Source organism: Podarcis cretensis (assembly GCF_951804945.1).
Source record: "Podarcis cretensis genome assembly, chromosome: 3".
Taxonomy (NCBI): Eukaryota; Metazoa; Chordata; class Lepidosauria; order Squamata; family Lacertidae; genus Podarcis; species Podarcis cretensis.
Window position 1 is genome coordinate 110,257,999 of NC_137172.1, and position 24,207 is coordinate 110,282,205.

Consider the following 24,207-nt stretch of genomic DNA (forward strand, 5'->3'; position numbering starts at 1 on the left):
GCGCCTTCCCAGGAAGCGCTCGCTGCGCACGCGCAATGGCGCGCAGGCTTTCGGAAGTGACGAGAGGTTGTGCGCTCTCTCCCCCCCCTGCCGAGACCGGAAGTTCCTCGCGCCTGAGTATCCTGAGGAGAAGCTGCGGTGAGTATGGGGAGCACGCGGGTCGGTGTCGTGGGCGCCGTGGAGCGGTTGCGCCTCTTATGAGGGAGGCAGCGGCACCTTCTTCGTAAATGTTCGTAGGAGGCGCATTTCTCGCTTTTCTGCTCCATGTTAGCTAGCCAGGGTTAACAGCTGTTTGCTCCTCAGGAGAGGGATTATTATTATTATTATTATTATTATTAAATTTGTATACCGCCCTTCATAGAGTCGTAGAGTTGGAAAGGGGACCCCGAGGGTGATCTAGCCGAGTCCCTCGCAATGCAGGAATCTCAGCTAGATCATACGTGGCAGATGCTTAAAAACCTCCAGAAAAGCAGCGTTCACCACCTTCCGAGAAAGCCTGTTTTACTGTCAAACAGAAATCTTACTGTCAGAAGGTTCTTCCTGACGTTGAGTCGGAATCTTCTTTCTTGCAACTTGAAGCCATTGGTTTCTGCACTTTTCAGTTGGGGAAATACAGTGGTACCTTGGTTTACGAACTTAATCCATTCTGGAAGTCCGTTCTTAAACCGAGGTGCGCTTTCCCCACCGCCGCCGGTGCCCTTCCACTGTCCAGATTCCGTTCTTAGACCTAGGTAAAGTTCTCAAACCAAGACACTATTTCCGGTTTTAACAACCGGAATCACTCTTAAACCGGACTGTTTTTAAACCGAGGTGCCACTCTACAAGTTACACAATACAGTGGTACCTCTGGATGTGAACGGGATCTGTTCCGGAGCCCCGTTCGCATCCAGAAGCGAATGCAGCATGCGCGGGTCGCGATTCGTTGCTTCCGCGCATGCATATGATGTCATTTTGACCTTATGTGCAAGCGACGAAGCCCGAAAGTAACGCACTCCGTTACTTCCAGGTCGCCGCAGCGCACAACCTAAAAACACTTACCCCGAAGCTACTTCAACCCAAGGTATGACTAGTTACAGATAGGAGCCGTGTTGGTCTGCCATAGTCAAAACAAAATAAAAAAATTCCTTCCAGTAGCACCTTAAAGACCAACTAAGTTAGTTCTTGGTATGAGCTTTCGTGTGCATGCACACTTCTTCAGATACACTTCAGTATATCTTCTTCATGCATATCTTTCGTGTGCATGCACACGAAAGCTCATACCAAGAACTAACTTAGTTGGTCTTTAAGGTGCTACTGCAAGGTATGACTGTACATGTATGTTTTGTACTCTGTTGTACCCAGTGTGCAGTCACTACAACTGCAGCTATGTAACCTTTCGGTGATGGAGATGGGAAATATCAATATATGCTTTCCCTGCATAAATTGTTCCTATGTTTCAGTCCAAATCTACACATATTTTTCTTGGAGGTAAGTCTTACTGGAGCTTGAAGGAGTTACTTCTGTGTAGGTGTGCGTCAGGCTGCAGCCTTTATCACCTCAAAAAGTGGTGAACAACTGACAAATCTGCCTTTGAGATATTTTTAGGCAACTTGTAGGATAAAAGGTAGGAGAGTGCTGCTTTTATCTTGTAAGTAACTTACATTTCAGGAATGATTGGAGCTGTAGTTCAGCAGCATCTGGAAAGCCAAAGGCTCCCCATGCCTGACCTTCTCCTTGGTGTGATGGCAGACATGAAATCCTACTTTTCTGCCATCGCTGTGTCTGTGAAAATTTAGCCTCCAAAACTATTCCTAGTGATTACAGGCCTATTGCATCTTTGTTCTTGAGACAGTGGTGAGGCCAGGGGCTTTTGCAGTACATTTTGTAGATTTTATTTATTTACAGTCAGCTGTTTTTTTCAGGGAGTACTCGGGTATGCAGTACCTGCACCTCTTTTTTCTTGTTAAAAAGTGTGACATGTACTGTAACAGCTTCATTGTGATTACTGGCACCTATTTTTCTAGCAAAAAGCACTGTTTACAGTATATATCATGCAGACAACAAAAATTGTCTGAGCAGTTTTTAAGTAAAGCTCATAAGGTATAAATCAGAATATAAAACATCACATTTAAGTGAAATCAAGAGCAAAAGAAATCCAGTGGCAGAATATGGAAACACTGCAAATGATCTAAAACATACTACTTTTTTTTATTAAAAGGCAAGAAAGATGGAAGCTTTTCAAAAATACAAAAAGTAATCATCTGGTGCTGGAAAGATTTCAGTGTGGGCACCAGACAAGCCTTTCTGGCAAGAGCATTCTGCTCCTGAGATGCCACCACTGTAAAGATCCTCTGGTAGCCACCTGTCCAGCCTTATTTGCTAGGGGCTCCTAGAATAAAGTATCTGAAGAAGATCTTAGGGTCTTTTCCCTCAACTCTGACCTGGATTTACATGTTGTGTTGATATGCCCATGGCACCTGCTTGTCATGTTTATTCATCTTGAGATGTTAATGGGATCCCTGGAACTGAGAAGTTGTCCACTGCTACTACCTGCCTTCTAAATCCTTGCATGCTATGGTTGATTAATATAGTCAGAGAGGAATGTCTGGTGAATGGAGCAGATTATAATGAGTTCTCCTTTCAAGAATGGCAATATGCCAGCTGCCCTGGAAAAAACTGTTGTAAGAAACCCTCCATAATCACTGCTATTCAGTATAATTGTATGTATCAAACATTTCTAGGCAGAGTTCATGTATGTGCTGTTTTCTCACATCCAGTAATTCCTGGATGATGCTGATTATCTTGATTCTTCCCAGTTTGGCTTCTCACCTGGTTTTGGGATTGATTTTCCTCATTGATAACCTGTGTTGGGAACTGGGGTGGGGTGCATTTCTGTTGGTTCTGCTGAACCTCACAGTGCCTTGCCTATACTTCTTGGCATTCTGAGAAAGCATATTTTGCACTGGTTCCAGTTGAAGCTGGAGGGCAAATATCAGGAGGTAGTATCCATGAATGATTGGCTTGTTTCCTATGTTGTTTCACCTCTACATGAAACCTCTGGATAAGATTTTCTGGAGATTTGGAGTAGGGTATCAACAGTATGCTGATAATATTGCACTCAGGACTTCCATTGCATCAGATTCCAGGAAGGCAATGGAAGTCCTGAACTGATGCCTGAAAACAGTGATGAACAGGTTGTGTGCAAACAGACTGTCACTAGATCCAGACAAGACAGAAGTACTTTGAGCCACTAGAAAAAGCTGATGAGGTTAGATGTACATACTGCCTGTTTTGGATGGGATTCCACCGGCTATAGCTGGTGTTCCAGTTGCACCTTTTTCTGGGGAAGATAGAGCAGGTCACTAGATTCACAAAAGCCGTGATCCTATCCAGATCAGACTACATTTAATGGAACTTGAAAAGTGAAGAAGATGGTTGAATAGGTCTCACTGTTTGTCCAGATTGTGCCATATGCTTCTTTGGGTGTATAACTTTCTTCCTTTGCTTAGGGGTAGCCAACACCATATCATGCAGATGCTGTTGGACTCCCATGAACTGCAACCAGCATGACCACTAGTTGGGAATGATGGGAGTTGGAGTTCAACAACGTCTGGAAGGCACTATGTTTGCTACTCCTACTTTACTAATCTGTAAGTCTTGTGAAACTACTGTAATGCATGGTGCTCTCTTGCTCCTTAATAAAAACTGTCAGTAATTTCAGAGTGATGCATTGTGATAGAACTGCTTTATGGATGTAACCTGTCTTTCTTTCTTTTTTTAGTAGTTCAAGTTTGGCTTTTTTAAAAGTGTGAAAATGGAGTCTAAAAAGGAGCTCATTAGTGACCAGCGGTTTTCCCGCATTACAAAAGACCCAAGATTTTGGGAAATGCCAGAAAAAGATCGCAAAATCAAAATTGATAAAAGATTTCAGGCCATGTTTCATGATAAAAAATTCAAGTTGAAGTACACTGTGGATAAGCGAGGGCGGCCTGTTCAACACAGCTCTACAGAGGACCTGAGACGCTTTTATGACCTTTCCGATTCAGATTCGGATCTTTCAGAGTCTGACCAAAAATTAACTAAGAAGAAATCGCAGGGAGAGAAGGCCAAGACTAAAGAAAAGAGAGTATCTGAGAAGTCTCCTGTTGATAGTAACTCTGGGAAAGAAAGCAAAGGGAGAGATAAAAGTTCCTCATTGTCAAAACTGGGTATTTTAAAAAATGAAGGCCAGAAAAGCAAATCGTTAAAGTCCAAAAAGACTGTAAAAGGCACACAAGTGATTGAATTGCAACAAGTAAAGGAACTTACATCAAAGAAGCAGAACAAGCAAGGCGGAAAGTATACTGAGAACCTGAAGACTGTAAAAGAAAAAGCAGTGAAAAATAGCAGCATAGACAGTAATGTAAACCATAAGAGAAATGAATTAGGTTGGTTGAATGTAATTAATTGAAATTTGTCACCTGTCTCTCAATCTTACTCAGCTTTTCTTGGATGTAATATTTTATTAGCCAGTTTGGATAATCCTACCTCAGTTTATCAAACTGAGATATGCATGAGTCTTTTGCTTATGCACACAAGCCCATTTGATTCACCCTTTGCGGAGTGCAGCAGTCAAACCAGGAAGTAGCTAATGAACCATAGTTTTCCATTTCATTTGAACTGGGAAGTTATGGTCATCAGCTTTGAAATAAGCCATTGTCCTAAACCATGGTTTGAAATGGACTTTAAGACCCTGGCTTGTGTTGAAACTGGTACCTGCAGTTTCCCAATTTACATAAAATGCCTTGCCACGAAGGGAGGAGCAAAAAAAGGCTCATGTGTATCCTGGTTTAATATACTGAGATTTGCTCATCCAAACCCCTATGTGGGTTTCAATGGAACTTCCAAGTAAGTGCATAGAAGCATAGCCTAAATGAATAATAATTCTCTATGCCTCTGTTTTCTGCATGCAACACTTCTTTTATTGGAGACTGTTTAAATTTGCCAAAACTAACACAATAATTGCTTTTGTGGTGCCGCAGAAGATCAGTAAGTTTTCCAAACATGATTTGGAAAGATGTGCACTTAGTGGTAAACTGTGGAGGTAATATATGTTAAACTTGAGGAGGAAAACTGACCTAGATCTGTACTTTTAAATAGGTTGGGGTGGGGAATCTGTCATCTTCTCGATGTTGCTAGACTACACTTTGCAGCATTTCTGATGATTGGCCATGCTGGCTGGGACTAATAGGAATTATAGGGCCTCAGATTCTCAACTCCTGAAATAGATGGCGGAATCTAGTTCGGGATTAGGGCTGTACAGTGCACCAAGTGTCAGTAGAACTGGTTGCAGTGCAGTCTCTTACAAAGAGTTAGCAGAATCTCTCTACCACCAGAGTACCACTGCATCATGGTTAGCCTATCCCTATAAACAGGATCCTATGCCATCATGCTTATACCTCATTTTATGTCATCCAGCAGCCAGCATGTCCCCCAGACTTTTTGCGTCCAGTACAAGGAGAAGAGGCTGGCTTTGGCAGCCCTAAAGTGAGTTGCAGAGAGCCCTTCATTATGAGTGGCTGCTGTCCCAGTGGGGAGGTACTATGCCAGGGGTTTCATATTAGTGGCTGCCACCTTTTCTGTCTCTCCTGCTGCCACTGCCATTTCTCTCTTTCTGCTACCCAGTTTTCCCCCTCATCACCCACAAGAATTGAGGTCAAGGGCTGAGGACTGCATGTCGTGGTTTCTCACCTGTGACTTAGAGCAGTGGCACTTAACCCTTCTTGGGTGACAGACCCCTTTGAAAATCTGATGAAAGCTATGAACCCCCTCCAGGGAAAAATGCACATAAACACACAAGCTTTCTGCTTAGAATTTATTTTATCGTGTTGGGTTTGTGTGTGCACTCGCCTAGTTTCCCGGCCTAAGCCCATCCATGGACCCCCCAGGAATCTCTCTTTTAAATAGAAACTGTGAAAACACAGTGTTATGAAAACTATTTTCACCAAAGTGAGTAGTTTGTTTTCCTCTCTAAATGTGCTATCAAAAACATTTACATTTAAAAAAACAATTTCTTACTGAATTTGTCCACTTTCATGTGTGATAGAAAATTATTTTTGCCACTTGACAGGTAGTCTTAGACATTTGGTTTCCCAGATAGTTAGCTGCATGCTATTGTAAGCTACAATTTGGTCAATGAACATCTCAATCACCACTGAAAATCTTAGCAATATTCCATTCTCCTTCACACTCTGCATGTCTGAGGTGCCATCTTTTTTAGAGGGATAATTGGACGTAATTCAGATTTGGAAAATACTATATTGTACATATGTATGTTTAAATGTATTGCTTTTCCTTCATTTAGGAAAGGAAGATCATTCTTTCAGCAAGCATATTAATGAACATTGCTTGCAAAAGGAAACTTGTGAAAATGTGGAGCACTTTGATCTTGATGAATTGGAAGGTAGTGAAGAGACTGAAGAGGAAAGTGAGTCAGAGGATGGCGGGAATCTGGAAGAGGAAAGCACCTTGGGAGAGGAGGGAGAAATGAGAGAAGAAAGTGGTTCAGAAGATGAAGAAGAAACAGGAAATGAAAGTGAGATTGATGAAAGCGACAGTGGGCCAGATTTGGCAAGGGGGAAAGGCAATATAGAAACCAGCTCTGATGATGATGATGAAGAGGATTTGGCTGAGATATATCCAAAGGAGCCTGAAGTTGAACATGGATGGGGAGAATTGGCTAAAGATGCTCCTCGTGCAGATGCGGTAAGGCTCAAGGAATCTTGAAAGACCTAAGTACAGTACTGTCATAATTATCTTTTAAGTAGCTCTTTCTGTAGAGAGAGTGTTTTTCGTTTCTTGCCTTCCTTCAAGGCCAGTCCTCATGAAAAGCAAGTCCATAAGTAAGTGGTTTATAGGATTGCAGCCTCCCACACTCCCAGGAAGTTTACAGCTCACTTTTTCATTAGGGGTGGAGGGAAGGCCTAACATACATGGAACGAGAGTTTTTCTAGTATTTCTATATAGCACATTTAAAATTTCAGTACTTCTAGCAGCAGTTTTTGCAACTTCACTGTCAACCAGGCTAAAACTGAAGCAGGAGCCACTCAAAATAGTTGCAGAACCTCTGTTGAAATTCTGGTTCTGTATCTTCTTCCCTTAGTTTTGTCTTTGTGGTTTTAGCAGTTTATCCTTGCTGTCATGGATTCTTATCCTTCCTTGGATTAAGCGAGAATGGTTAACTGTCTGTCTGGCCTGATGTGTATGTGTATGTGTATGTATATGAAGAGGAAACAGCCAGCCAAAGGTATATGATCTTTACTGGAGGAGGAAAGTCAATATGTAATTTGTTGATAATGTTTTCTGGTTCTTCTCCAAGGCAGAAAGCTCTGTAGCTGTGCTCATATTCTACTGTGAGAACCTCTTTGTGAACAAATCTAATTTCATAACTGCATTTTTGTTTACTTGGGGTGATATATGCAGTCCATTGTGTTACCTTAAAGGTCTAGGCAGCTGTTGTGAAATTATTTTCTTACACACAGATCACACGTAGATTGGCAGTTTGCAACATGGACTGGGATCGACTGAAAGCTAAGGACCTACTGGCTTTACTTAATTCATTTACACCTAAAGGTGGTTTTATCTTTTCTGTAAAGGTAAGCACTTGTTTTCAACAGCAGTGTGCAAATAATGCATATTTGGGGAAGTGGGAAGGAATCCACTGATCTTTTTGCAAATAGTTGTGCTGGAGAAATTGTAAATTGTGGTGTTTCAGTGGAAATACTTGCTTAGACTTGCACTGAAGATGTGGGAAGAGGTGTCAAAACTGTGGCCTTCCGTATGTTCCTAGACTACAACTCCTATTATCTCTCACTAGTGCCCATGTTGGCTGAGGCTGATGGGACTTTGAATTCCAACCACACCAGGAGGTCTATAAATTTCCCACTCCTATATTAGAGTAAGATTACAATTCTGCAGCACAGGTTCACTGAATGCTCTTTTAACTGGACAGTAAATGCAATTTCCCCCCCTCTGGAATCCATAAGGAATCCTTTAGTATAGAACTCTGTGGAAAATGTATACTGGTGAGGCATAAAAGCAGAACACCAAAAGTTAAGACATTTCTGCTGTTAAAGCAGTCTACCATGAACTGCTGTCCGTGTCAGTTGAGCCTCATGCATAAAGACCTATTCATAGCGCAATGTGAATAGTGGATTTCATTGTATAAATTATAGTTTAGGCAGAAGGGAAAAATGGGGAAATTTATTATTTAAAACCTAAGTCCAAGCTGCTCTCAAGCCACTTAATACAATGCCATACACCCTTTTTATTCTTTCTAGATCTATCCTTCAGAGTTTGGGAAAGAGAGAATGAAAGAGGAGGAAGTGAATGGTCCAACTGAACTATTAAGCCTTCCTGAAGATGCCACAGAGAATGACAGGTGTTTAACCCTGACATACAATAATTCCCATATATATAAAATTTTGCTATTGAAATCCAATAAATTGGGAAGGGTTAATGTTTTTGTATTATGTACTGTGTTTTTATATTTTAAACCACCCTGTGATCCTCAAATGAAGGGCAGTATATACTTTTAATAAATATACTAAATAATAAATAAACCCCTTTGAAATCCTAGGAAGAATTAAAGTTAGTAATCAATATCAAAATGATTCTAGTGTAACATAATTTTTTTCTATTGGTATCTCATTCCAAAAACTTTTTCTTCACACCAAAGCGTTTGGGATGTAGTGGACCTAACATTGGTTCACGTGTAACACTAAGCAATGGTTGGGTATAAACCGTGGTTCACTGTGCATACTGCCCAGTTGTTCCTGCTCTGCTACATCTTGCTTACATCTGGGAGAAACAAACCAAGAGGCTTAGCTTGGTGCTACGTGTGAATCAGCACTCAAAGTTTGTTTTGCTCCTTGGCTTCCACTCATTGTTTGTATAGAGAAACGAAAACAAGTTCTGGTATGCAGGTAACACTAAGCCTCATTGTTTGCTTCTTGTGGAGGCAGGCAGGGCTGACCAGTTGAGCAACTTGAACACTAGAGCTGTATGTTGCATTCGTGGTGGTGGATGATGAGCAGAATGACCCTGGGGTATCGAAGTGACAAGTGTTGACATGATACTGCACAATGAAGTTCCACCACTAGATGGAACCTTTCTCCCTCTGGGTGAACACTGCCAGTTTGCTTCTATAAACATGCCATCAGTTCTAAAAGTCTGAAAAGGAAAAAAATTGCTAGTTCAATTGTTACCATAATGCAGCTTTACCTTTGTTTAGCATTTTCAGCACATTTGGTGCTTCAGAGAACACAAACAGCATGGCCACTTTTGTTCATTCATTGCCTTCTGTTCTCAGAGCATAGGGCCCTTGGAACAAGTGCCATGTAGATAGATATACGGTGATATTATAATAATGCTGATAAGTAATTGGGGAAAGTTAGGGGATGTAAATGCACATGTTTCTTATAGCAGAGATATATCTGGCTTTCTCTATAAACAATGGCCGGTAGAATTGTATGGGGAGACCTAAACTATTGCATGTTGATTTTTCTTTTTCTTTTTTTCAGTTCTTTTAGTCCAGAAGGCTTCAGTCTTGGTTCCTCAGATGTTGCTGGACTTAACAACTTCCATCATTCCCATCCAGCCTAGCCATCAGGGATTCATGAGAGTTGTAGTTCAACAATATCCAGGGATCCAAGGCTGAAGAAGGCTGTATTAGCGCTAAGTTCCTGACCAGCCGATGAATTTAAGATCATACTCACTTCTGCATAGGGCCACTTATGCATTGATTTCTTACCATGGTTTGGGTAACTATTCATTAGGAGGGATTGGCAAACTGGGGATGGGATTCAAAGTTTTTCACCAATAGTTTGATGTCTTCAGAGTACCTTTGAACTTCTATGTCTCAAACGAAAGCTCCTAATGCCACAAAGCAAGATGCTTTTGCAAATCAAGGGAGTTCCAAGAGATATAGCATGAGAGCTGCTGTTCAATTGAGAAAAATATAACAACAACTATTTATGTGTGAATGCAATCCCTTGGGTACAGCAAAAGTAACTCTATATCCTGGCACATGACTCTAGAGCAGGCTTCCTCAAACTCGGCCCTCCAGATGTTTTTGGCCTACAATCCCATGATCCCTAGCTAGCAGGACCAGTGGTCAGGGATGATGGGAATTGTAGTCTCAAAACATCTGGAGGGCCGAGTTTGAGGAAGCCTGCTCTCGAGTAGCTTTGCCCAACCTGGTGCCCTCCAGATATTACTGGATTCTAATTCCCATCATCCCTGACCATTTCCCATGCTGGCTGGGACTGGTGGGAGTCCAACAATATCAGGAGTCACCAGGCTGGTGAAGGCTGCTCTGGAGTATCCATTGTGAAGGAACTCGGATTCTAAAGTACATCAGAACATATTCCTAGGGTCTAAGATACAAAATACCTTGCTAGCTCACTGAGTCCGGCATTGTGGCACTAGTGTCTGATATTTGGTCATAATCATGAAGAGTTTCATATGTTGGTGTATACTCTTATGCCACACAGCTGTGGACAGCTGTGAGAACTGGGTTGCAGTATAATTGCTTCATTGTTCCTTCATTTTTTTAGCCTTAGTTGATTTCTCTCTCTCCTTTAAAGCATTTATAAGGAAAAACTGAGAGACTATCAGTTCAAGCGACTGAAGTATTTCTATGCGGTTGTAGAGTGTGACACTCCCGAAACAGCCAACAAAATTTATGAAGAATGTGATGGATTGGAATTTGAAAGCAGTTGTTCTTTCGTGGACCTGAGGTATTGTGGGGGGTTTTCTTTTCCTCCTGTGACAGCTTCATGAAGATTGCTAATTGTTATTATTATTCTTTTTGAGAGAGGGTTCCTGAGACAGAAGTTGTTAACGTTTTCCTAGCATCCCAGTAGTTTATGGCCAAGCTGAATCTGAACCCAGATTTCTCAATTCCAGATGAAACATTTAAATGCCTGACACACTCTGGCTCCCTTATATCTTGTTTTAAAGCACTGAAGCCACCTTTCCCACACCAGACTCAATTCTGTGGCTTGCATCTTTTGAATATTAGGGTGCTTTTTAACACAGTTAAAGTTGTGTTTTAATGTTGCATCCAAAGTTGAATTTATGTTTTTAGAGTGTCATGCTCCTTCACTGTCCGTGTCAATGCTATAAGCAGAGAGCCATTAAGTATGTCCCTCCTAAGTTTCTCACACTCATCACTGGAGTTGGTATTGTTTTACTGGATATCGGGGAGAGTATTTGCTTTGCAAGTGACTGAAATGCTGAACAGTTTGACCAGAGGATGGTTAATTCACAACTCTCAGTGCTGATGATGTTAACTGGTCCTTTCTGTGACAACTGCAGAGAGGTGGAGCTATGTTTTTGTTTGTTATTTTATGTATTTTTGTAATTTTTTTTACTGTAACGTATCCTGTGATCCTTTTTTAAATACAAATTTTAATTGGTTTTTAAACAAATACAATAACCATTAAACATTAAACATTTAACCAGCAATACAACTACCACCCTGTGATCCTTGGATGAAGGGTGATATATAAAGTTAACTAATAAATAAAATAAACTGAACTTCACCTTAAACATACTTAGCTACCTTTTAAAAAGAGTCACACTGTCAGGGAACTGCCATCGGAAAGGCAGGAGGTGGAGGGGCTCTCAGTAGTCAGGAGAGACTCAGCAGCGGAGGAAGGCACCAGCAGGGGGAGAGTGGGAGATCAGAGAGAGAGAGAAACGAAGGAATGGCTCAGGGAGTCTTCCAGCAATAACAGCGGAGAAGTCTCAGGTCCTCCCATAGGTACACCCACTCCTCGCCGGAAACTGTCGCGCCGAGAATCCAGACGACGCTTTTCCGTCAAAGAGCTTTTATGCTGGAGTAGATTCCGTAAACGCCCACTGTCGGATTCTGCCAGCGATTGAAGGAGCCACGCTTAAGGGCTCCGCTAAAGACAGAGTCTTGCTAAGCTGAGCAAACTCTGAGGGACTAAGCTTTTACGCACAAGCAGCTCATCATCCCATCACACACACCAATGGTCTGTTGTAACTCAGTATAGTCTACTATTCTGTCTGGCCGTGTGCCTCCAGGGTCTCATTGACAGGTCTTTTCCAGCTCTGCTTCCCAAGATTCTGGAGGTTCCGGGGATTGAACTTGGGATTTTTCATGTGCAATATCTGTGCTCTTCCACTAAGCTATTGCCTCTTTGCTGGCTTCCTACCCTTCGAGGCCTTGTGAGTTACAGGTTCAGCAACAGTAATTGGGGTGTCACCATTTTTTCAGTGGGGTTAAACTGGAGCTGACTAGACATTCCCTGTGCTGAGTGAAATGTAACACTTTTGTCTGACCTCTTCACCCAAACCATGGACTGAACAACAACTGTTTTCTAATATTTCTAATAACAGCTAACATTAATTAAGAGAGAGACTGGGCCTATCAACATTTGTTCCTTTGAAGCCTCCTTGTATCTGTTTTAATAACAATTCCTTTTCTTTTCGGCTTTTAAGATTCATTCCAGATGATGTGACATTTGATGACGAGCCAAAGGATGTGGCTTCAGAAGTGGACTCTTATAAACCAAAGTACTTCACATCTGCTGCTGTGTCGACTTCAAAGGTACCTTAACAGTGTTTTTGTAGCCCTTTGGAACTTGTTTAGTTTTCCGAGTTCTTAATTTGTAAAGATTGTAAATACAGCAGTGATCACACTGTAGATAGAAAGGCAGGAATGATCCATTTTGTGTTGATGCAGTTATCAAAAGCGAAGTTCTCATGTATTATCTTCCTGGGGACTTGTGCACTGGATTTCTGTGGGTTCATGACCTCGCTCGGTGTGTGTGTGTGTGCTTTTGGCAGTGTTGATTGGGAGTTTTCTTTTTAAAAAAGCTTAAAATACATTCTGCATAGCCTTTTTTTCCTGTTGTGCTAGCTGCTTTTAATGTGCCTGTTAAATTTTTATTACTCCAAACACATTAGTCACATCTTTTAAACATCTGATTAACATGTTCTTCCACTTCAGGAAAAAAATGGATACAGACATTTTTTTTCAAAGAATTCGTGTAAATTTGTTTACAGAGTCGTTTTTTCTCAGCACTCTGTTTTTCAAGTTTGCATTTGAAATTTTGTAAATCCTGGAACAAAGGTGACACGTAGTTGATGTTTGTTGCAAAGCATGTTCTGAATACAATTGCATTTGTATGTTAGGAGCTCAGGGTTAGGAACTCAGAATGTTAAGTCCAGTGCTCTAACCCTGTTGCCACATTGGCTGTTGCTAAAATCAGAGAGACTTATGAATTCTGTATTGACTTAAAAGTGATCTGTTTTGTTTCACAATCAACCAAAACATTCTAGGAGAGAAATCTCACTTCTAAAGTTTATTTTACATATACCAAATAGCATGAGAATCACCTCTGATATACCCATTTCATGTTTTATGACCCCATTTTCACCCCGTCTCCTGTGGTTTATGGTACTTGCTGTGTATTTCCATAAACCACTGCATTCCAGTATAATTGAACAAAAACATAAGTAACTCTTAACTCTGAACAGGGAACATGTCAAACAAAAAATACCAATATATCAACATAATAAGTTCTGGTACTGGCATAAAGGACTTCAAATGCAATACATGAAAAGAATAGCATAGACGGTCTCTGAATTTAAACAGGACTCTGTCAGGAATTCAGACACTCTAGCAAGAACAATGTGAATAAATGCAAAAGTAGTAAACTGAGCCGTACTCTACACCCTGCTAAAACCGTAGGACAGGATGAAGGTGATAATGATAGTGTCCACCACTACTGCCAATCAGGACAATATCCAAGAATAAAAAATTTTTTAGGATTCAAATTACTTCTCCTTTTTTTCAAAGGAAGTTTTTTTGGCAAGGCAGTAAACACTTAATTCATGCACAGAATGCTGACCAGGTCATAAAACAACACTTAGAAACCACTAGCTCTTCAGTTTTTAATATTTCATTTGCAGTTGGAACTAAATTTCTGGGGGTTTATCTCCAGCCCTTGCTCATTTGTCTTTACATATTTTCTTTTCTCCCCGGTCTCTTCACTGGTGCTTTTCACTTGTGTAAAATCGTGGACATACTGGGGAATGGGGCTGTTCTGAAATCCCTTAAGAGTGCAGCAAGAAATGCTGACAGCCATAAATTTTAATTCTGAATATGAAGGTTGAGTCTTTGTTGTAGTCTAGCATGAGGATTGAGTTTGTTTTAAGCCAGTCTTTATATGTATATGCATACACGTGTGCGACTTGAAGGTAAAGCACAATATTTTTTCCGTCTTAAGGTAGACATCACGTGGGATGAGACAGATCATGAGAGAGTGACTTCCCTCAGCCGAACATTTAAAAAAGATGAACTTCTGGACATGGACTTCCAAGCATACTTGGCTTCATCAAGTGAGGAAGAGGAGGAAGAACACCAAGGTACTTGCATTTGTGAAGGTTCAGTGTTAATAATAATAATAATAATAATAATAATAATAATTTATTACTTATACCCCGCCTATCTGGCTGGGTTTCCCCAGCCACTCTGGGCGGCTTCCAACAGGAGATTAAAAATACATTAAAACATCAGTCATTAAAAAACTTCCCTAAACAGGGCTGCCTTCAGATGTCTTCTAAACATCAGATAGTTTATTCCTTTGACATCTGATGGGAGGGCATTCCACAGGGCGGGAGCCACTACTGAGAAGGCCCTCTGCCTGGTTCCCTGTAACTTTGCTTCTCTCAGTGAGGGGGAACCGCCAGAAGGCCCTTGGAGCTGGACCTTAGTGTCTGGGCTGAACGATGGAGGTGGAGATGCTCCTTCAGGTATACTGGGCCGAGGCCGTTTAGGGCTTTAAAGGCCAGCACCAACACTTTGAATTGTGCTCAGAAACGTACTGGGACCCAAGCAAGTTAAGCGTGGATAGGGAACCGGATCCTTATTTCCCCACCCCAGGAGGGGCAAATTTGACAGGTGGCTGGGACCAAAAAAATTGTATTAACCATCATTCTGTAAACAAGGTTTTGGAGTTGTGTATGTGGTTGAAATATGTTTTCTTTGATCCTTGGGAACAATTGAATTGCTGCAGCTCTGGCTAGTGTTACTGTTCATGGAAATGTTTCTTTTCCTTGGAATTGGGTTCCTGAAATCGTGCAGTTGTAGAGAAACTTAATATTCTGTGGGTTGTGAAGACTGAGCCTTGCCAGCTGATGTGTGCATTTGTGGATAACATTTGGTATGCATCTTACAGGCTTGAGCCCTTTACTGGTGCATTAGTGATCCATCTTTCTCTACTTCCTCAGGGATGACAGAGAAAGTGCGATGAGAACTTTAAATCTTCTGCCATTCTTACAAAGTGTGTGTCTGAACCCACATGTATATCCAGCACTCACATGTACTCTTGTGCACACTCCCAATAGATTTAGGGACTTTTGCTGCAGTTAAAACATGCATCCATTATGAATATGCATTTCTAACCTTAACCAAATGCCTAGAAAAAGTTCATGCAATAGGAAATAAATAAGGATAGATTTATTACTTGGAATAAAAGTGACAAGCGTGCATGGATGCTGTTTTCAAACAGCGAAGTTACAGATAAAAGTGGGCAGCAAATCACACAACACTCTTCAAAGAGTAACAGGATCCCTATCAACAGCCTAGAGATAGTGAGTGTGACAATTTGCCACAGTGCCCACATGAAAAGTAAAGGCGAGGAAGGATATACTTGCCCTGGAGAGGGTGGAACCCAAGTCATGGAATCAGAGGGCTGTGACAGTTCTGCTTTCCCCATCAATATCCTGTACCAGGAAGGCTCCAATGTCTCTCTCACCGATTCCTTGGTCTGGGGACCCATGAAGGATAGGGCTTATACTTGAGAGTGTGGACTGAAAAGAGGGTCCCTGTTGAGCTTTTGAGCTACCCAGCCATTGAAAAGCTGGGGTTTAAAGTACTAAGCTAATTTATGCTTATGGGGAAGAGATGATTTTAACATCTTCATTCCTGTGTGCCACTGTTTATTTCCTACAAGTTCCTGTCTGTTTGCTGTTTGTTTACCTTGCCTAGTTTGCGGTTCAAAAGGCATGGCCCTAGGGATAAATGACAAAATTGGTTATCTTGCATGCTTCCTGAACCCTGAGTTTACCTTCAAAGGAAGATTCTATTGTCTATGTAGAAACCCTTCTTTCCTACAGAAGGTGATAATTAATCTTTGCTGGTAACAAAGAACTAGTGTTCTGATTTTTACATTAAGTATTAGGAGAGCAGAATATTTACTTATAACTTCCAGGTCACATTAGGATAAGGACTAGTACCCAGGTCAGATATAGTTCCATAATGGGGTTCTCTTTTTATATCCAGTTATGTCATCTATACTGATGCCATGATCTGTGGAAGTCAAGCATGTAAAAAGTTCACAGTGGCACACACCATTACACCAAAGGGCTGTCACTTTGATTTTTAATACAGAGAAACCCAAAATATAGCTGAAAGGTACTTAGTTTGATTGCCCATATAACTTTTTTTAAGCATTGTAATGGGACTTTGATATTCCCATATACTTTCCCCCCAGTTGTTTCAGTGAGTTTTCGATGTACTGATCTATATGGTATACAGAACTAATTGTATTATGTGGAGTGTGCGCGCGCATGAAATAAACAAGCAAATGGGATATCACTTGGAAGCTGATAGATTAACGTCCCAGTTACTCAGTGAACATATAAGCCAGCAATACCTCCGTTTTCTATTTATTCCGTACAATTTATAACAGCTGCATCACAATGCAGAAAGAATACTTTTAATCTACTATTGTTGATTATTGCTCCAGAAAATGTCTTATTTTTATTGCATTATGTATTCATTGTGGTCTCCAGGCTACATGAAAGTACACTGTCATTAAAAAAGGTGGTTTAAGCTGTGTCACCAGACCAAAGACTTTTTGGTGTATTTCCAGTTTGGAAGGTTCTTGAATTTAATTATATTTTCAGAAAGAAGCTTTTAATAGAAAAATACACAGCCATTTCCTTAACATGATCCTGATGTTTTATTCATTGATTTACTGGGTACATGACAGAATTCTAGCCAGTGTGTTTATTGTGGCATTAAGCACAAACAGGAGGGAAATGAATTTCAGCTGTTAGAATAGAAATGTAAAAAGTGTGATGAGATGAGAAGAATATTCTGTGCTTCTTACTCTCTTCTATATATTTATTAAGATGTTTATGCAGTCATTCCATTTCATCTTGGTTTGCTGTGCTTTATAAATATTTTTTTCCAAAGGATAAATTGATTTTTTATTATATCTAAGAATGCAATTATTGAGGAAAATCTGTGTTAGTTTTCCACAAGGTGGAGCTGGTGAAATGTGTTTCTGACTACTATTCATTTCCAAATACAGTACCTATTTAAATTCAGGGTAATTGACAGTGGCTCAGTGATACGGTATGCTCTGCATGCAAAGGTCCCAGTATAAAATCCGGAAGAGCCATTCTGTCAGTACAGACTATGGCTGGGGAACCTGTGGCTCTCCAGATGTTGACAAACTACATCATCTATCATCCCTGAGCATGCTGGCTGGGGTTGATGGAAATTGGAGTCCAGCAACATCTGGAAGGCCTCAGATTCCACATCCCTGGTGTATTATGCTTAAGATGAGCCGTCTCTCCTTTTTAGACTTCTATACCTATTTATTGGAAGTTCCTCTTTTTCTCTTTTCTTTTAAAGATTTTGGTGTAAAGCACACAACAGACAGTGATAAACATAAGCAACACTCCAAGGATGATGAAGAGCAAATAGCAAAGTACAGAGAACTACTTAGGAGTATCCACGAAAAAGAAAAGAAACACCAAGAAACTGATATGGAAATGGAAATCAAATGGGTTCCAGGTAGATGGCTTATACTATTTGCAGTGTTCCTTAATCACCTTTCTCTTTTTTAACACTGACCAGCTTAAATTCAGCAATAGAAATATGTAACCATTTCAACAGTGCAAATTAATTATAATTCTTTAATTTCCATGTTACTCTTTCAAAAGGTACTGAAATATTTTTTTCAAGGCTAACATTTCTTTCACTCTTTTTCTTTGTCTTTTGGGGCTTATTTTTGGCTGAGCTTCGAACCACTGTTTAGGGGAAATAATATAAGGGGTTGGTGAGCTGCTGAAGAATACTCCTTGACTTATATTTGTGGCCTTGAGGTTTCCCCCACCCCACAAGAAAGATGGAGTTGCCAGCTATGACCCAAAGTGGGGCTTTGTGCCTTTAATATGCAAATGGGAGAGAGTTGCCATGGAGGCACGATGGTGTTTCATTTTTCAAAATGGCAGCTGCCAAATGTCTCCACATACAAATGCAGCTCTTTGCTTCTTCTATCTCCTTAGTACCGTATTTTTCGCACCATAGGACGCACCGGACAATAGGACGCACCTTGTTTTAGAGGGGGGAGAACAAGAAAAAAAAATCTCCCCCTCTCTGCCCAGCGCCCCTTCAGCAAAGCGACAGGAGGCGCTGCGCAGAGGGGGGAGAATTTCCCCCCTCTTGTTTTCCCGCTCTAAAAGGTGCCGTTTAAGGTGCGTTCAGGCGGCTACCTTGGAAGCCTGGAGAGCGAGAGGGGTCGGTGCGCAATGACCCCTCTCACTCTCCAGGCTTCAGGTTCCTTTCGATCTGCTCTTTGGGGCTGACGGGGAAGCCCACCACCAGCCCCAAAGAGCAGGTCAGGGAGCAGCGGAAAGGCGCAGCGGAGAGGCTGCTGCCATAGTTGCACGTCACTTCTCCAGCTGGGAGAGAGTAAGTGGGGCTTCTTTAGCCCCACACGGCTCTCCCGGCTAGAGAGGTGACACGCGGCTATAGAGGCTCCTGCCATAGCCGCACGTCACCTCTCCAGCCAGGAGAGGGTCGCGGGGTGCTTCTATAGCCCCGCGCGCGCTCTCCCAGCTGGAGAGGTGACGCGCGACTATAGAGGCTCCTGCCATAGCCGCGCGTCACCTCTCCAGCCGGGAGAGGGTCGCAGGGGGCTGCTTTAGCCCCGCGCGCGCTCTCCCAGCTGGAGAGGTGACGCGCGACTATAGAGGCTCCTGCCATAGCTGCGCGTCACCTCTCCAGCCGGGAGAGGGTCGCGGGGCTATTGCGTCTTCGCTCCATAGGACGCACACACATTTCCCCTTCATTTTTGAAGGGGAAAAAGTGCGTCCTATAGAGCGAAAAATACGGTATTTGTCACTCCACCCCTGTTGAAGGTAAGAGTTGAGTCCTGAGTGTTGTGTGCATACCCAATGTTAATTCATGTCTTCTGATTGAAAACCATGCGCAGGTCACTTTCAGCTGCTCTCTTTTGACTGTTGCTTCTAAAAAGCACGGTGTTCTTACACTGCAAATTGAAATGAAGAAAGGTCCCCCTGCAAACCTCCAGGCAGAAAGTTTGCAACAGGGTGAATAAAATCTCCTTGTTCTCCCCTCCCGCGCCACCCCCCCGGTCTGTCCTCTCCTGTCTCCAAATCCTATGGGATGCTACTGCAGTAAATGGCTTGCCTTATGGAGCAGCCACTCTGTGACAGCTGTCAAAACTGGTTTTTAGACAAGGGCAGTTTCCATGTGAGTTGGGAATGTCTTAACACAAGGACTTTCACAGCCAGTCTCATGTGGAGAAAAAGAAGGAAGAGGAATGAACAGTGCCTGTTCTCCACACTCCATGTCTGTTCTTGTTTATTTTTTAAGAGATTTATATCTTACCCTACAGCAAAGGTATTTCTGTCCTTGCAGTGGCTCACAAACCAAGAAAACATGGTCCACAGTGTGCTTCTCTGCAGTGGTGGTTTGCCGTGAGGAGGCTCTGCAGTTCATTATCTTCAACAGTTCCACTGAATTTTCAGTATTAAGAGTTAAATAAGAAAGTTTTGTGACTGTATGTGTGCATTTTTAAATCGATGAACATAGGGATATATTGTGCCTCCTTCAGCCTCTAAGCATATGTTCTGTTTGCTCTAAACAGCTCATTTTATTTCTTATGCTTTGTATATTGTCACCCCTTAGACAATCAAATTTGTTCTTGGAAAGTTATTTGGCTGGCTGTTTCTAAGACAATCTAATCTGTGGAGGAAGTTCAAACCCTTTCTGGTTTCATGAAAAGGCTGTTCCTTCCACTCCAACTTTTCCAGATGGAGCAATTGATTTCATTTTCTAGGCAGTTCATTAAGAAATCTGGACAACTCATTCAGTTTATTTTCATTTGAACTATTTATATCTGTCCGTCAATCCAGCGATCTCATTCAGGGTAGTAGTCACTCAGTAAAACAACCACAACAAGGTGATAAAGATCACAATAGTACATTTTTTAAAAACCACTGTTTGCATATATCTCACATGAACACACATATCAGACTGTTTCCAAAAGTATTAACAGCTGAAGACACCTATCTTTCCCCTGGCCTTTGACATCTCGGATATCTTCTTATGGGAGCCACTTCATTCTCTTGGCTGTAATTTCTTTTAGCTGATTTTGATACTGCATTTAAAAAATTGTTGTAACCTTCTGTAGGACCATGTGATGAAGAGTGGGTGAGAAAATACTATTACTACTAATAACATTAGTACTGCTAATAATAATAATATTTTAGTATATTTGCAGTTGCCAGAATATGTGTTATATAAGGATAGTACATGATCTCAATGGAGCTCTTTCTCCCATCATGTCCATTCTGCAAAAAATATAATTAAAGGGACATGATAGTTTTGGTCTTAGGTGAAAAGGCACTGTGTCCTCCTGGATGACACAATCATTATTTTTCCCTGTGCTGGAAAAAGCATTGCACTGCTAGCACATCACGACACACCACGTTTAAGGTTCTGTTTAGAAAAACAGGAATTGTAGCTGTAGCAGTTATACTTGGAAAAGAAAGTTTTGGCTGTGCATGCAGTTCCATCATTGATCTCTTCGAACCTCGTTAAGATTTTTTAAAAATTACTTGTTTCTAAGCTAAACTTTGGAAATAGAGATCTGGCCCTCTGTTTAATGGCCATTATAAAGAACTGTGTCTGTTGGTTCAAATGTAACACCAAACCTTGCTGGTTTGAAGTCTTGGTTTGCAGGGTCATTGCAAACCATAGTTTGTCAGTTCAGGTGTAACTGCAAACTGGTTAGCACTAAACTATGTTTAGTATCAAACCATGGTTTGGCATTATGTCCAAACAGAGTGTGCATGTGTGTAAATGTAAAATAGCGCACTCTTAGATCAAAAATTGCTACACTCTACCAGCCTTTCTTCTACCCCAGCTTCAGCTCGCCATTTTGAAGGCTCTAAACCCTCAGGAGCAGATTTTCAGGGGTACAAGGGGCTGCAGCAGGAAACTGGACAAGAGAGTGTGTAGAAGATAATACATTTAATGATAGGTAACTTGAATTTTAGAAGAAACTGATTTATGCTCTTTTCCAGTCTCTTGTAACTCAAGTAGTATGCTATTCCATGGGATGTGGGTTTTTTTTGTTTTTTGGCCTTATGAAGTCGTCATTGGACGGGGCTGGGGGAAGAGGATGTTTCTTTCAATCAAACATTTCAATATGATATGCAACTTTTTCTAGCTGTTGACAGGTCTGGGAATGCTACCCTTAAAGATTTCTTTTTGTGCACAAAGATGACGAAAGGGAACTAGAGAGATGACAATCTTAAGTTAGTGGGTTGATGATTTCAACTCCCTCTGGGAGTATACACTGGTAGAGGATAGCAACATCATCTTCTTTTGATCTTTCTGTTCTTGCAGCTGCTAATGAAAATTAATATAAGAAGAACTTGATAAATTCTGTCTGCCTATCTATTCTGACTAATTTGCACTTGATTTTAGTAATAGCCACTTTATTTAATTTTCTCTCATTTTTCTAAAATAACTCTTAAATAACTGAATTAGTGCTTTGAATCTTGGATTTCCTGTTATACCAGAAGCCTTCTGTCTCTCATTTATCTATCGCCCCAGTCTAGCCCAAGTAACTGTAAAAGTATAATAAACAAATAGACCTAACCTTCAAAGTGTGATAAATGCATACTAAAGCACCATCAAACAAATGGATAAATTAAAAACAACATATTAAATAATTTTAGAAGCCTGCATATAGATCTGTTAACTGTCAAGAGCAGCTCTTTAATTTTCGCCTGGATGACAAGGGGTAGGTGTCCATCAGTGCAGCCTCCAGAGCCATGGTTTCTCAAACTTTTTGGGTGGCAGAGCATTTTTCAAGAGAAAAATTAGTCACGGAGCACTATCATCACCCTTATGCCAAAGGCACGTATGTGCATTTTTTGCTGTTTTTACCTAACTGTATTTTTCAAGTTGTTAGTCCCCTATCTAGAGCACTTGCATTTTTGCTGAGCCAATCAGAAGTGGACTTCCACAGTTTCTAGGCACAGCCCCAAGTAGAGCCAACCAGCTGGCCTTGAAATGAAATATAATGTGAATCACAATTTCTAGATCTCGAACAAGGGAAAAGGATTGCAGTTCTTCCCAGCTGGAGTAGAGGAAGGCCAATCTTGGCTACAGTTGCAGTTTGAGCTTCCAGATTCAGCTGCACATCCAGGAGCACTTCAAGACTATTGATGGAGGACAAGAAAAGCTCCATCTCAGTTGTTTCGGATGTCCCTGTCCTTGCCATATTCATTGTCCATTTTTCTACAATACAAAAACTGTTAGAACTGGGGGGCGGGCAGAAAGTGTGCACACTAGGTGTTAACTCCATATTAGAGACTCCAGCCTTTCATAATGGTGCCATATATATATATATATAGATAGCATTCTGCAGAATTCCACAAAGGAACGTCCTGGAAAGGCAGAGAAATGTTGCTTGTCACTACCCACTGAGACATTTTCTCTAAGTAAGAATGAAGTCCCTTGAGAGCAGCTCCATCTCTCTAATCCCTCAGTTGGTTCACTGGTAGTATTTTCTGATTTGCTATTTGGACAGTAGCTTCATGCGGGTGGGATGTTTCTGTTAGTTTCTGTTCTTATCTGTTCTGTGTAGCTGTGTGGAGTCACAGGACTCTGTTTACATTCCAGAGACCTTCCTGCTGTTGGAAGTCTCATGGGTCGGGAGACGGGATGTGACGTTAGTGGTTTCCTGTTTCCTTTGTTCCTTTGTTTCGGTTGCTCTCTGCACTTACAGAGAGAGCATGTATTTTTCTTTGCTCTCTGCGTAGTTTAGAAATAAAACTCTTTACAAAGTAGCTCATACTATCTCATCCTTCCGCGTGCTGTTTTGGATTCTCTGCTGAATGAAGAATGTGCTTGAGCCTCATCAAAGGCTCGAGGTCATTATACGTCGGAGGGCGATTCCAGAGACTCGGCTGGAGGAAGATGAGCTTTATGAGCTTGGCCGAGTGGAGATTCCAACAGTTTATCTGCCTCCAGATTTTCAGATACAGGTATTGAACTATCTTGACTACATGTATTTTTCTGATTTACCTCAGGACTTAAAGAAAGCGCTGAAGAAATGGTAAGAAACAAGTTGGAAGGGAAGGATGCGCTGACACCATGGGAACAGTTTCTGGATAAGAAGAAAGAGAAGAGGAAGCTGAAGAAAAAGCAGAAGGTAGTAAAAACTTTAATCAAGTGCCCTACAAATTTACTTTCTTTTGGGGAACCCTTTTCCAGGTTGACTCATCTGTCAAGTGTGATGGGATGATGAGCTGCTTGTGCGACAACTTAGTCCCTCAGAGTTTGCTCAACTTGGCAAGGCTCTGTTTTTAGCGGAGCCCTTAAGCATGGCTCCCTCAGTCGCTGGCAGAATCCGACAGTGGGCGTTTACGGAATCTACTCCAGCATAAAAGCTCCTTGACGGAAACGCGTCGTCTAGATTCTCGGCGCGACAGTTTCCGGCGAGGAGTGGGTGTACCTATGGGAGGACCTGAGACTTCTCCGCTGTTATTGCTGGAAGACTCCCTGAGCCATTCCTTCGTCTCTCTCTCTCCCTGATCTCCCACTCTCCCCCTGCTGCTGCCTTCCGCCACTGCTGAATCTCTCCTGACTTCTGAGAGCCCCTCCACCTCCTGTCTTTCCGATGGCAGTTCCCTGACATCAAGGAATGCCTGCATGTCTAGCTTGGAAAGCCAGCACACCCTTGGGGCTCCTCATGGCAAGAGGAGATTAGTAACAGTGGACGCAATCTTGTCTTCCGAGAAACTTGATATTAATTAATTTATAATTTTTCTATCATACCCTCCGAAAAATGATTTCCAGAGCGGCTGCGGACA

The 24,207-nt window shown here is 41.6% G+C and overlaps 1 protein-coding gene across 2 annotated transcripts in view; it reads left to right on the plus strand.

Annotated features, from left to right (window-relative positions):
• The first annotated feature begins 48 nt into the window (after window positions 1–48).
• Window positions 49–24,207, plus strand: part of ESF1 (ESF1 nucleolar pre-rRNA processing protein homolog) — a 32,534-nt gene continuing 8,375 nt past the window's right edge. Inside the window, exons 1-10 of one of the 2 annotated variants that reach the window (XM_079969778.1) lie at window positions 49–138; window positions 3,761–4,406; window positions 6,323–6,723; window positions 7,500–7,613; window positions 8,298–8,398; window positions 10,605–10,757; window positions 12,490–12,598; window positions 14,283–14,421; window positions 17,702–17,863; window positions 23,425–23,546. In XM_079969778.1, the coding sequence (XP_079825904.1) occupies window positions 3,794–4,406; window positions 6,323–6,723; window positions 7,500–7,613; window positions 8,298–8,398; window positions 10,605–10,757; window positions 12,490–12,598; window positions 14,283–14,421; window positions 17,702–17,863; window positions 23,425–23,546 (1,914 nt within the window). In that variant the 5' untranslated portion in view covers window positions 49–138; window positions 3,761–3,793. The remainder of the gene's footprint in view (window positions 139–3,760; window positions 4,407–6,322; window positions 6,724–7,499; window positions 7,614–8,297; window positions 8,399–10,604; window positions 10,758–12,489; window positions 12,599–14,282; window positions 14,422–17,701; window positions 17,864–23,424; window positions 23,547–24,207) is intronic. The other variant, XM_079969779.1, reaches the window with a different exon arrangement.